Below are 13,967 nucleotides of genomic sequence, written 5' to 3' on the forward strand. Positions count from 1 at the left end.
GAATCATTTTGGGGAGTCCGATCATTTAGTTAATTGTTGATTGGGTATGAACAGATCCATAGCAGCTAGTATTAAATCATTAATGCAGTACTGGGTAGAACTGATGTCAATGGAGAAGATAGACTACCATGGGATATTAGCAAGATTATTTCTAAATCAGTCCCAGTCTGCCTTATGAAAGTGCCATATGGTTACCCCGTATTAGTGAATTAGGACGAAAAGGAGACACTCAGCTCTTCGGCCTACCGAAAACCTGTCTAATGCAAGTTGTGTATAGACTGTTAATTAAACCACCATACTTTTGCATAATCCCTGTTCTTTAGAGCACTCAGAAAACTCCCTGATATGCAAAATATTTTTAGACTAAACATATTTCAGTTGGTTTATAAAGCATGCTTTTTTGAAAACCAGGAAAACATTTTCCGTACAGAAACTACCACCCCAGGCATAAAAACTAAGCCATATATACATTTACCTTAAAGTACCATACGTGTTAGACCTTAGCCTGGCAACGTCCGTGTGTCATGTTTTTAATATAAATCTTGCCATTAGATATAGTTCCACTAAAAGACCAATGTTGGTAAAGAACAAATACATTAGTAATGAAACTGCAGGGGTGTAGAAAGTGCTATATAAAGATTGTGACAGTTTATATTGGTGAAACGGGGAGATCTCTAGATACACAAATTAGGGATTATAACTATGCACGTAAGCCAGACAACACAAATAAAGCACTGTATGTCAACTTTTCAGAAAACAACCATGTAATCGAATAGAATTCTAACCAACTGCTTTAAAAATGTAACAGTTTTATGAAGCCTAGGTGAATACAAGCTGTCTGTATGGGTAAACGTAGTAATTTCAACCAGTGTGAAGCTATTTGAAAAAAAAAAACAAAAAACAATATAAGAATTTGTGTCCCTCACTCCATTAGTTGCCAGAGTCGAGGGAAGCTGAGGTAAGTCAAGTCAGGTACTGTTAGTGAGATGTGAGGTGCAGTCATTTGGTATGTAAGAAGCGTACAGTAATGTGATGTGCCAATCGTGGTTAGTACGTGGCTACATTGAAGTGAGCAACAGTAGTCACCCAAATTGTTTGGAAATACATCCTTATTATGCCAATGTGGGTTATTCTAATGTCATAATGTAATCAGAATTCATTAAACCAATTTACACCATGAATCATACCAGAAAGAGACTGTGGAGAAACAAAGAAAAAAATCCTGAAATTACGATTCTTATAAATTCAGCTCTGGTTGTAGTAACCGATAGTACTAGTAAGGTGCCACCGGAGATATTAATGGGATAGAGAGAGAGAGAGAGAGAGAGAGAGAGAGAGAGAGATTCACGTTATTGCAAATTTCAGGTGCATTCGGAAAGCCCTTAACCCGCGCCGTCCCGAGGACGTACTTCCACGTCCTCACGTTTTGTCACAGCCAGTCCCGAGGACGTACTTCAACGTCCTGCAATTGCAAGGTTCATAATTTCCACAATTTTCAAAATTCGCGGGAGATTTTCGTTTCGCCCGGGTACCCAAGCCTCCCCTACCTGACGCCAGGCGGGCAGCGTCCTAGACCCCGCGTGACCCGTGCTCGCCCTTGTCTCGGTCACTCACCTGCCAGCAGTGACCCAGGTCAGACATGGCGCGGAAAGGTCTCTCAGATGAGCAAATTGCATCCGTCCTGGAAGCCTTCACTGGAGACAGTGATTCTCCACTCGATGATGATGTGGTGGATCGCGATTACGTCCAGCCAGAGGAAGAAATAAGTAGCAGTGATGAGGAGGTCCCTTCGCCCCGAAAAACGCGGTATGTGACATACCGTAAGGCAAGGGAAGGCCAGCCTGCTCCCCAACCACGTGCACAGCTATCTCTCCATCACGATTCTGATCAGGACGAGAATGAGGACGATGAGGATGACGGAGGCCTAGGACGTGATATCGCCGAGTGGTTGGGAAAGGAGAAAATATCACTACGTGGATCAGAAGGTGGGGCGAGACGACACCTAAGGTATGGTTCAAGTACTTTGTCTGGGGAAGTGGCAAGTGGTGTGGTGGGATTGCTGGGAGAAAGGGAAAGTGTTGTGGCGGCAGCGCGGGGTGAAAGTAAGAGTGGTGTGGGGGTAGTGCGGGGTGAAGGGGCCAGTGGTGTGAGGGAGGCAGCACGAGCACGTGGTGCTCGTAGGCCTAGGGGAGAGGAGGTTGAGTCACTCCCTAGCACTTCTTTCGCCCCTGAATATTCACAAACTTCCTCCCCACAGCCCCAGGATGTGGGGAAAGGAAAGAAAGGGAAGGGAAAGGGCAAAGGAAAAGGGAGAGGGAAGAGAAGTGCGAGTGATGAGAGGCGCCGCTCTCCACCTCCCCAACCTCCCCCACCACCCTCACCTCCCCACCCTGACGAAGGGGACGATGGTGACGTGGCTGGAGACGGTGGTGTCACGTGGAACTGGGAGGATGGGAGTAATTTTACTCCCATCATTCACCAGTTCACTGAGGAGTGGCGGTCAGGTTGCACGGCTCCAGGTGTAAATGCTGGGTCGTCACGTTTAGATTTTTTCAACTTGTTTTTTGATGAGGCGTTTGTTGGGCGCATAGTAGAACAGACAAATATATTTTCACAATCCCAGCGCCTTGAAAGTGAACGCCTAGGAACCACAAGCAAGCATGCAGAACAGTATGACTTTCCCGTGACTATATCAGAGATGTTCCTATTTTTTGCCCTGGTAATCTTGATGGGTGTGGTTAAGAAAAATCAAATTCCTGCCTACTGGACAACGGACCCAATCATCCTAACACCTTTCTTTGGAAAGGTGATGGGTCGTAATAGATTTCAGTTTATTCTCGGCCGCCTCCACTTTTTTGATGCAGATGATCCAGCCAATGCAAATAACACCGATAAAATGAGGAGAATTAGGCTGGTATTTGATCATTTACGGGAAATGTTCCGCTCCTCATTTTATCCCTACAGAGACCTCGTCATAGACGAGAGTCTTGTGTTGTGGAGAGGCAATATTTCCTTTAGGCAGTATATACCCAGCAAGAGACACCGTTTCAGGTTCAAGATTTTTGTTATGTGTGACTGTAAGACTGGTTATGTGCAAGACATAGTCTTGTACACGGGCGCATAGTCTTGTACACGGGCGCACAGACAGATATAACAGAAGATCGGAGTATAGGACTCTCTGGGGCCGTGGTGAAGACAATGATAGAAGAGTACCTTCATCGTGGTCATGTTTTGTACCTGGACAACTGGTACACTAGCCCTCTTCTCGCTAGGTTCCTCCACCAACACGACACCGGAGTCTGTGGTACAGTCAAGAGAAACTGTCGCCATATGGTCAAGATAGGGAGGAAACTTGACAAGAATGAGGTGGTTTTCTTCCAGGCCAATAACATCCTTGCAACCCTGTGGAACCACAACAGGGAAGTTTGCCTCCTATCAACTGTTCACAGCCCCCTGATGCACCGCACAGACTCCGTGGATCACCGTAGCGAGAGGAGGCGCAACGTATGGAAACCAGAGTCTGTACTTGCCTATAATCTGAACATGAGGCAAGTTGATCAGTCAGACTCGATGATTTCAAGTGTTGACTGTGCCAGGACAACGATGAAGTGGTACAAGAAACTCTTTTTCCACTTGCTCGACATCACGGTCCTGAACGCCCACTACCTGCACGCAATGACCACCGGAGTATCCGAGACCTTTGAGGGGTTTGTGAGGGAGCTGGCACGTGAAATAATCGCCAAGCATGCCCAGGACAGACCCACACACTGCCCCCGCGCCCCCGGTGCTGCTCAGACTCCCCTACGTCTTGCAGGACGCCACTATCCCAACGCAGTCCCTTCCGAACCAAACCGTCGTAAACCCCAGCGTCGCTGCCATGTATGTAAGCACTCGACAGTCAGACCATCAACACAGAGAAAAGACACAAGATACGAGTGTGTCGAGTGCAATGTTGCGTTGTGCCTTCAGCCTTGTTTCAAGGAATATCATAATCTCGTACACTTCTGAAACTGTGTGGGAAGGCGAAATGACGCTCATGATAATGGTAAGGCCAGTCAGTAGGTGCTAAGTCAAATATAAAGTTGAAACGGGTGTTATTTTTTCAGAAAAGTAATGTATAAGATGAGAATTAGTGTAAGTGGAAAGAATTGTTATCAAAACTACACCCACTGTGTAAATCTGGTCAGTAAATATGTGATAGCAAGGAAATAAAGTGGAAACGGGTGTAATGTTAGCATGAATAAAACGTATAAGTTGAACATTACTGTAAGTTGTCATAATTGATGTCACGAGTACACCCACATTCTGGTCAGTAAGTATGTGATAGGAATTATATACAGTGGATGATGTTGTAATGTTAGTAGTAAGGTATTTTATAAGTTGATTACTTGTGTAAGATGAAACAAATGATATCGCGATAACACTCCCTGTGTAAGTACGCGCAAATATGACGCTAAGTTCCATCGTACGTTCAGAAATGATGTAATATCAATTATATCAAGTGTTTACATGTGCAATGTTAGTGGAGAATTATTATATAAGTAAAAAAATAGGTTGTAAGTTGAATTAATTGTCATAGCGACTTCACCGTGTGTGTTACTATGCGCTATTATTACGCTATATATTTACGTAAGGCCTGAAATAATCTCAAAACAGTTCTATAAAGTTGAAAAGTGTATAATAATATTAGAAAGGTATTATGTTAGTAGAAAAAGCACAATACGAGTTGAAACATCAGTCACAGCGAGTTCACTCACTACGTAAATTAGCGCTAGCATTACGCTAAATGTTATCAAAAGGCCTGTGAATACGTAAAAACAGTTCAATATAATGTAAAATGGTATAATGTTATTGTAGAAGTATTATGTAAGTAAAAAAAATTATATGTATCATGATTTTAGAATGTTAGTGATTCATGGGAACCAAGTTGGCCGATTTTGCTCGTTTCTCACGATGGTACAATGGTTATTTCTGCTCTATTTTTGTATAAAATCCAATATACTCTTTTATCACATGTTTTTATGTTTGTAATAAATTCATTTCTACTTACTTTCATTGGTTTCCCAAACTTATAATACCACAGAAAACGTTTGATGCTCACACCGCATAGGGAGAACACGGGGCCAGGTGGGACCAACGCATACCTGGTTAAGCTAATTAGGGACCCCAGGGACCACTTTCTTTGCCACCGGCCATTGTTTCTGACCAAAAGCGAAAGTTTAAGCAAAAAAAAAAAAAGGTCGAAAATTGCCCGGGATTCGGGGGTACCAGTGGTCGAAAAGTTGCCGGGACGGGGCGGGTTAAGGAGTACCACATTGTCCAAGAGAGACGCCACCTTCCCTTCCCGATCCCCCATGCCTGTGTGTGTGTGTGTGTGTGTGTGTGTGTGTAGTTAACATAGTAATGTATGTCTAACAGTGTACCATCGTCCCCATCACTTTGCTTATTCCACTGTTGCCACTGTCTTATTGCCATAAATCTGCTACACACCTCATCCGTTAAGCACTCTGCCACCACTACCATACCATCGCATTATTTCACTTACCCAGGATATTACTGTGGGCACACCCTTTCTGTTGGATCTAAAGCATTTCTGTTTAGAAGAAGCGTCACGCATTCCATATGATATTTTTCTAGACAAATAAAATCATCTAGTGCATGAAATTTCATTCTTGACGAAAGTAAAATAATCAGGAGGCAATGTTAAAGGTAAAGGCAGGGGCAGACGCCATGAGGTACTTAACCGCATTTAACCGTGGTGATCATCTCTGTAACTTAAGTCTTTGATCCTATAGCAGGTCACTCACTCCCTGGCTTGTGAAAGAAGGTAGCTATATCATCTATGTTACCATATGTACTAATTTAACCTACCAACCCACAATGAATAGATGGACACGTGAGCCAAGCAGAGCCAGCTGCCCACACCAGGATTCGAGCCCTGGCACTGTCTCACAATGCTAACCAATCGACACCGCAGCAAGGTATCAAGAAAACGCTATTGAAAACAGGTCATTGGATAAAAGAGGTTGAAGTGTTCAGCCTGAGATTATTTTCTGTACTTGGTTCTGGTTGCCTCTGGCAGATTTTACTTAACCCAGAAAGGATCTCTTTTAGTACTAGGGTTGTTGAAGATTGTTAGACCATTCTGGCTCAGCTATAAACTGAATGAAATCATTAGAAGATCAGTGCATAAGAGATGCAGTGGTATTAGTGGTAGACTGCAATATAATGCTGATTTAATGTGTGAGGTGTGTCGGGGAGAGCATGTGGGGATTATTGGGCATGAAAAGATTGATCTTGTTAATGTGTCTTGAGTGTGTGGAATAGTTTTGTTACTTGGGAGACATGTTATATGCTTGAGGTGGGGCTGGAGCTAGCTCTGTGGCTGGAGTGAGGTGTGGCTAGAGGAAGTTCAGGAAACTGTTATCTCTTCTGACATTGAGGGGGGGTCTACCTCCATGCTAAGGGATCTTTGGGCATGTGTAAGGTGTGTAATGCTGTATGGTAGTGAGACCTCGGCAGTAAAGAAAGAAGATATTCACTCAAACACACAGAAATGACAATGATTAGATGGATGCGCAGTGCGTCCTTGAGTGCGTGGCCTGGAGGGGCTAGGTTTACAATGGAAGAGTTAAGAGGAAGGATGGGATTGGAATGTATTGGTGTTGTGATGAGGAGAGGTAGATTGAGATGGTTTGGGCATGTGGAGAGGATGGGGAATAACAAATGTGTATGATAGAAGTATTAATGCTGGGGTATGGTTGCGAGAGGCAGACCGAAAAAGACCTGGGTTGAGGTCATAGAGTGTGATTTCAGGGATAAGGGACTAATTAGGAAGGTTGCCAGGGATCCAGCAACACGGACAGCCGCCACTAGGTGACGAAGGTCGAAGCATGCGAGCATATTGGAGCATTTTTAAATGAAACAAAACAATATATAATGACCTCAGGCTGAATAATGTGCAGTGAGGCAGTCCAGTCTATTTATTATACTCATCAGTTCAATGCATTTTTTTCTTTGATATTTCGAGACGATTTATTTTGCGTACAGGAACATTTCCGAAGCTAGAGGATTAGAGATTACTTTCAATAACCCCATCACTATTAGAGTACCTTCATGTGGTGGAGTAAGTAGTCTTTTAGCAAGGGTAACTGAACAAAAGGTGACATCTTTCTGAATATTTTAATACTACACCATGGCACTCTGGTTCTGCTTCCTAAGCCCCATAAGTGCAATAACATATTTCTTATATTTTATTCTTGTTACCAAAAGGCGATTTAACTTAAGACAGATTTCTGGTCTTATAAGTTTAATGAAGGCTATATCTATCTTTTGAGTTGGAAGCCTGTATCCCATGCTTAATAAAATCGTTTGTTGGTAGAAAAAAAAAAATATACGTCACTGTGGTAAAGACATTATGTTCACACGCCACTGAGAGCAAAATGTCGACTGCATAATGTCTACTGAGTCCCACTGCCGTACCAGTGGCCACAGAACAGCACCCACACCAAGACAAGAACCCTGGAGAGTATTGTTGATCTACTCTCACGTAAGTAACTGGCCGAACAACAACACCCACACTCCACCCTACTAGCTACGATCTCTTGACAACCTAGCACTACACTCAAGGGAATCCATTTTCCTCACAGGCATCCTAATACCGATAAAGAACAATCCTTATTTTGTACCTATATTGCTGACGTATCTGGTTACCTTTTACAACCCTAATAGATTATTAACAGCCTAATTCCTGGGACCTTCTTTCTCCACTCTGACATACTAACACGTCTACAGTGCCATGTCAGTTCTAAACATACCGTCAAGTGCCTGGTGATCTCTTCTTGTATAGCCTGGATATAGGTCCATCTTGACATCCTAATACTCCACCGTAACACAATTATATTCCACTCTAGCACCCAATTACCTCACATGACAACCTTGTAATACACACTACCCCTTAATGCTCCCCCCCCCCCAGCACCGTACAACTGGACCTATATTCAAGTGCCTAGTGCTCTTGCAATGCTCCTGTACGGTCTGCTCACTATCATTACTGCCGCAGATGATGACATCACTACTCATTCAGGTCAGGAGACTCACCAAACACGTCTATTTCCGTACGTCATATGTACGCCCCACCACTTGATCCACACAACAAAAGCTAAACCTTAGCACCCAAATTTTCACTCTGACATCTAAATTCTTTACCTTATAATTCCATCCTTCCAACTGTCGACTCTCGGCACCAAAATCTCCTTCATGACAATCAATCACAACTGCTCTTTAAACTAAGCACTCTAATTATCCTCCTTGGTATTTTTTCCATTACTCTCTTACTTTGTTCTTACTTTAGCACTCCATTCAACCACCTACACACTCTTGGAATTTTTGTTCTTAATTCTCTACTTTGTCATCCTAATACAGTATATGTAAAATTAATTATTTATATCTCCACTCTGACTTCCTAAATTTACCTAAAACATCTAAAGCAGCAACTATGTCTTCAGTCTGGCATCCCAACCATTTATCTACTCTGGCATCCTTATACTCGTATACTGACAGTAGCAACAGTTTTTTTACTTTGGTATCCTAATATATCGAAAGTAGCAACTGTTTCTCTGCTTTGGTATCCAGATACAATTGGCAACGATAGCCTGTTTCTCTACTCTGGCACCTAATAAACCGCTTTTTTCTGCCCTCAGGCATCGTAATTCTCCACCTACCTTCCTCAGTTGCCTGGTGATCTTCTCGCCGTGCTCCCAAACGCTCTGCTCACTGTCATTACTGTCGCAGCTGATGATCCCAGGCCCACCCAGGCCAGCAGGCTCACCCAGTGCGTCTACTCCCTTGCGCTTCAGTCTGGTCAGTGCCTCAGCAACCACCCTTACCGCGTCGTAGATTAGTGCTGACTGCGCCTGCAGAAGAGACGATAGATTTTAATGTTGCTGCTAAAGAAAATGAAAGGAAAGAAGAACAAGAAGAACAAGCACAAGAAGGAGGAGGAGGAGGAGAAGCAGGAGCAGGAAAATTATTTCTTGGCATCACAAATTAGTGTTGTTTTTTCCTATGGGGGCGAAGATAGACAATACTGCTCTTTGTACGTATTTAAGTAGAATAAGAAGGAGAAGGAAACGGACATCGAATATTTTGCACCGAATAATAGTGGTGACTGAGCATTTGGATGAGAGTTATAATTTAGCACATTGTCTGGGGAGTTAAGGTAAAGGATAAACTGAAAGATAACGACATTAGACGATTTGCAACAGGTGAATATATATAAAGAGCCCTAAGAACTCATCATATGAACGGAAATTAATGGCTGGTTAATTCTGAGTGACAATAAAAGGTAGTTTGCGTTTGACTTTGAGGTTACTGAATAGCATCGATCGGGTCTGAAGGAAAAACTATTTGGTTGGTAAGATGCAATAGATTTAATCCTATCGACTGCATAGGGATGTGTTATGCAGAAAATCACTATGGACTTAAGGTATGAGAAGGGGCTGGTTAGGCGATTCCCACTTCCCATCCTGCAAAAAAGAAGGAAGATGAGTGTATATATTGGGTTTATTTTTATCTGACGAAAATGAGCCACTTACTTATCTGTAATACTAAATCCTGTTCGCTTGCGGTAGGAATCAGTGTTCTTGATAACTAATCAAATCAACCTTCCAGTCTAGCAACTGAGCTGAATGCAGTTTGGGATCTTCGACAAATTATAACAAATCGTTTCATCCCCCTGAATCCCGGTTACGTCCTTATTAGGTGAGGGGAGTATCTCTGCAAGCGACCCCTTCAGGCCCATATTATGGGTTTTAAAATGCACGATGATTCAATCGAACAAAGCTTCATCGTGTTTCGCATTAGCTTCCTTAGGATTTCCACATGCAAAGTGCTTCATTTCACCAAAGTTTCACATGTTTCAATTTAGCGAAACCCCACAATGGTCTTGCATCTATTTAGTACTTCTGTACTTGTTAATTTATTTGTTGTTGTTGTTGTTGCTAGACGATCGCAATCAAATTAGAAAAAGGCGCCTCGCACTGAAGATGCTTTTAAGGCTTTTTACAATCTCTGACAATTCAGAAACTTTATGTTAAGGAAACTTAAATTGTTGCAGATGCCATGATAACATCAGAAGAGGTTCCACGGTTTAAAAGACTATAATGAGGTTGATGAGGAGCGTGAGTTGGTTTGGGGGGGTGGAGATAAGCTGTATATTTAGGCTGTCTAGGCTGTTGTTTGAGACCGTTTGGATTACAATTTAACGTTGTTAGGGTTGTAGCTTGTGGGTGGGGAAAGGAAGGTTAGGTGAAGTGACAGTAGCTGTGGTGATGTGAGCGAGGTAAGGTAAGGAAAGGTGGGATAAGGTTAGGTGAAGTGGGAAAATGTGAGGTGAGGTGAGCTGAAGTGAGATGAGTTAAAGTCCGATTGGGATAGATTAGTTTGTTAAGTAAGAGTATATTAGATTAGAGGCAAGGTTATATTAGGCTGGGTTTCTAGTTTGTTTGATAAGATTAGATTTCTTATAGTTCAGAGAAATTAAGTGCTTTATTGGAAGCAGTTTGTTTGCATAAGGTTATTAAATTCTTCTTACGTACTCCTCCCGTTAGCTCCTTCGTTTCTACAATGGATTATTAATCCTACCACTACAATCACATATTTTGTACTGGTTTCGTGCTACCACCAGGCTATATTATTCAACTTGAGAAACATCTGAAGCGGCGAATTGGTTGATCAAGCTACAGTACATACAATCCCTTCATTTCGAAAAGTCTCTCCAAACTTTAATAAATACGTCTGGGAACAGCAAGGAAAACAATAAATCATAGGAAAGAAATTAGTTTCCTGGCGTATTTCATATTTTTCTTACGGTTTTCAGACGCTTCTTTGTTTATTTATTTATTTATAGGTCTGTGCATTTTTTTTTTTACTGTACAGTTTATATGCAGCCTACATGGACCTCTTTCACTACAAGAGGGTTGTCGTAAGCTTGGTATAATCATCTGGTAGCAGCAAGTGTTAAAACTGGAAATTCGGCATTGAACAGAAGAGGTTAAGTCTTGCTTTCTCCATTCTGTTCTCATTTCCTCGGAAGAGGCGTGAAGATGTTACGGGAAAGATATTCGACAGTAGAAGTGTTCTGGACACGTGTGGGGAAAGTATGGGGGGAGGGGGAGGGAAAAATCTGAGAACCGTGTGGGGAAGTGTAAGGAAAGTATGGGGGGAAGAGGAGGGGGAATTTCGAGAACCGTGAAGGGAAGTGTGGGGAAAGTATGGAGAGGTAGGGGAAATTTTGAAAACCGTGTGGGGAGGTGTGGAAAAAATGCAGCAGTGTGTGGAGGGTGTGGTGAAAGAAAAGGACTTTGCCGGGAAAGAGTCCGAGTGCTGGTGTGTGTGGAAAGTGTAGGACTGATGGGAACGAGTGTGGAATGCGTGGGAATGGGAAGATGTGAGGAATATGTAGGAGTACCAGAAAGGTGGGAATAAAGTGTGCGTGTGTGGGATAGATGTGGGGAAAATGAAGGAGTTCTGGGAAGGTGTTTGGCAGGTATGGGAGTACCGAAAACGTGTGCGGAAAGTGTGAGATTGCCGGGAAGGTGTGCAAAGTGCGGGAATGCCAGGAAGAATTGCAGAAAATGTGGGAGTGCTGGAAGATGTGTGGAAACTGTGAAAGTGCCGGAAAGGTGTGCGGAAAGTGTGGGAATGCCGAGAAGTGTGTGGAAAGTGTGAGAGTTTCATGAAGATACGGAGAAAGTGTGGGAGTGCTGGGAAGGTGTGCGGAAACTGTGGGAGTGCCAAGGAGGAGTGCAGCAATTGTGAGAGTGCCGGAAAAGAGTGCAGAAAGTGGGAGTGCCGGAAAGGAGTGCGGAAAATGTGGGAATGCCATGAAGGTATGGAGAAAGTGTGGGAGTTCCACGTGTGCATAAGGTGTGAGGAAAATGTGAAAAAGGTGTGGGTCCGTGAGATGTGGAGAAGGAATGTGGAAGTAGTCGATATGATGTAAAGACGGTATGAGAAAACCATGAGAGTGTCCAGGAAGTGTAGTGTGAGGTGAAGGCGTGGGGAGGGTATGGGAATTTCTGAAGGAGGGGGGGTTACAGGTGTGGGAAAGTAGTGTAGGGAATGTGGGGAGGGAGAAGTGTGTTGGAAAAGTGTAGGATGTGAATAAGTGAGCGTGAGTGTGTTAGGACCTTTGCTTCGTCCCTTGTTTGTAGTCATGAATGTATAAACTTAATAACGCACCCTTGTTTAACAAAATGAATTGCATCCTTCATCGAGGACATTGCTATCACGGCAAGGAAAAAGGCTTTAAAAGCGATATATCGAGGCGTTGAAAATACTATACAAAGACGTTGAAATTAATACAGGAAGGAGCTGAAAATCATATATGCTGGTGCTGAAAATAATATGTAGTACAAGGGGGCACATACTAGGTGCTGAAAAGAAAGTATGAAAGCGTAAAAATACAGGGTGCTTCAGAAAAATGTTAATACTTATATGGAGAATTTTTACGTGTATATATTTTCTTTTCTTTTCTTTGCACTTGACTGAAATGGCAATGAGACTGCGCTAAAAATGATGGTGAACAAGTGGAGACTCTTTGAAGATAAAATACATTCATCAATATGATATACTGTGCTATCAGTTCTATTTCTTTTAAAAAACTACATCCATATAAATGTTAACTGTTTTTTTAAGCACCCTGTCACACGGATGTGTTGGAAACAACTTGCAAAGGCTTTGAAAAGAATATAGGGAGACTCCAATATTCATTATGTGAAGGCTTTTACCCCCAACTAGAAACTTATTATTACTCTGAGTAATATGCAAGTGTTTGTTCTTGAATTAGCTGATGTATGTGTACTTCTTTTGCTGTTACTTCCAGACGATTTCATTCAGCTCTTCGGCTTTGCGACGACGGCAAAGGAAAAGGCGTTGAATACTGTACATGTTCTTCTATACAAGGCGAAAGCTATTTGTACGAGGTGGATTATGTGACAGTAGAATTGGGCATCATAACATTTCTTCATTTGCGACTTAAAGCATTACACTTTAGGAGAATTGTTAAAAGTAACCAACAATGATACTTAAGTTAATGTACTATTCCATTTACAATATTTCACCGAAGTATTAGTAAAGGTATCACCAAGTATATCTACTTAGGTAAAAGTAATAAAGTATCCTGTTTCTTAAGTACTCGAGTACTGAAAGTAAAGAGTATGTAGTTCTAAGGCACATCCAACATATAAGCTAGTTCATTATCTTGTGCTAGAAATGTGACACCAATAGAAATTATATCTGCGGCGAAGCGGTTGAAGAACTAAAGCCAACAAGTGATAATGAAAGTTGCGCAGAGATTATTATATTTAGTGAAGAGAATCAATGATTTCTTTTTCTTTTCGATGAATAGAATTATTTCAGATGAGTGAGAGAAGGCTGGGATTGTGTACGTACTGCAAAAATACATCGGTGATAATCGTGAGTGTAAAATTAAATTTATGTAAGACAGTTGAGAGTTGTAGAAAAAGTATACGGAAGAATAATCAGACATAAGGTAAGGGATGTATCAGAATGTTTGATAAGTGAATATCAGGGTGGATTTAAGAGCCGTATGGCATGAGATGAACAAGTAATTGCATTTAGACATAGTGGAGAAGGGATGTGTAGAGTACTGTAAGGTATTCATGGCAACAATGGGTCCGGAGAAAGAATAGAAAAAAGACAGAATAATGATAGATATATTATGAGAGGTTTCATACATGTATGACGTGGCTGGAAAGTTACTGAACGCTGTTCAACGTTTTTTTTTTTTTTTTTTTTGATGATGGGAATGGTGCTGGAGAGGGACGCCAATACTCGGCTTGCATATAGATGTTATGACGCCTACACCAAAGCTGGACAGGGATGCATTTATGTTGTGACAACTTAGACAGCCAAGAGGATGTCAAGATGTATAGGCGTTCTGC

The 13,967-nt window shown here is 42.2% G+C and overlaps 1 protein-coding gene across 1 annotated transcript in view; it reads right to left on the reverse strand.

Moving 5' to 3' along the window:
* LOC145411622 (glutamate receptor 1-like) overlaps positions 1 to 13,967 on the reverse strand; it is an 863,839-nt gene that overhangs the window by 128,309 nt on the left and 721,563 nt on the right. Inside the window, exon 8 of the mRNA XM_080281630.1 lies at positions 8,724 to 8,915. Coding sequence (XP_080137756.1) covers positions 8,724 to 8,915 — 192 coding nt within the window. The remainder of the gene's footprint in view (positions 1 to 8,723; positions 8,916 to 13,967) is intronic.

This window comes from Coenobita brevimanus, chromosome 90 (assembly GCF_032717465.1).
Source record: "Coenobita brevimanus isolate Jiangsu-jjx chromosome 90, ASM3271746v2, whole genome shotgun sequence".
In the NCBI taxonomy this organism is placed as follows: Eukaryota; Metazoa; Arthropoda; class Malacostraca; order Decapoda; family Coenobitidae; genus Coenobita; species Coenobita brevimanus.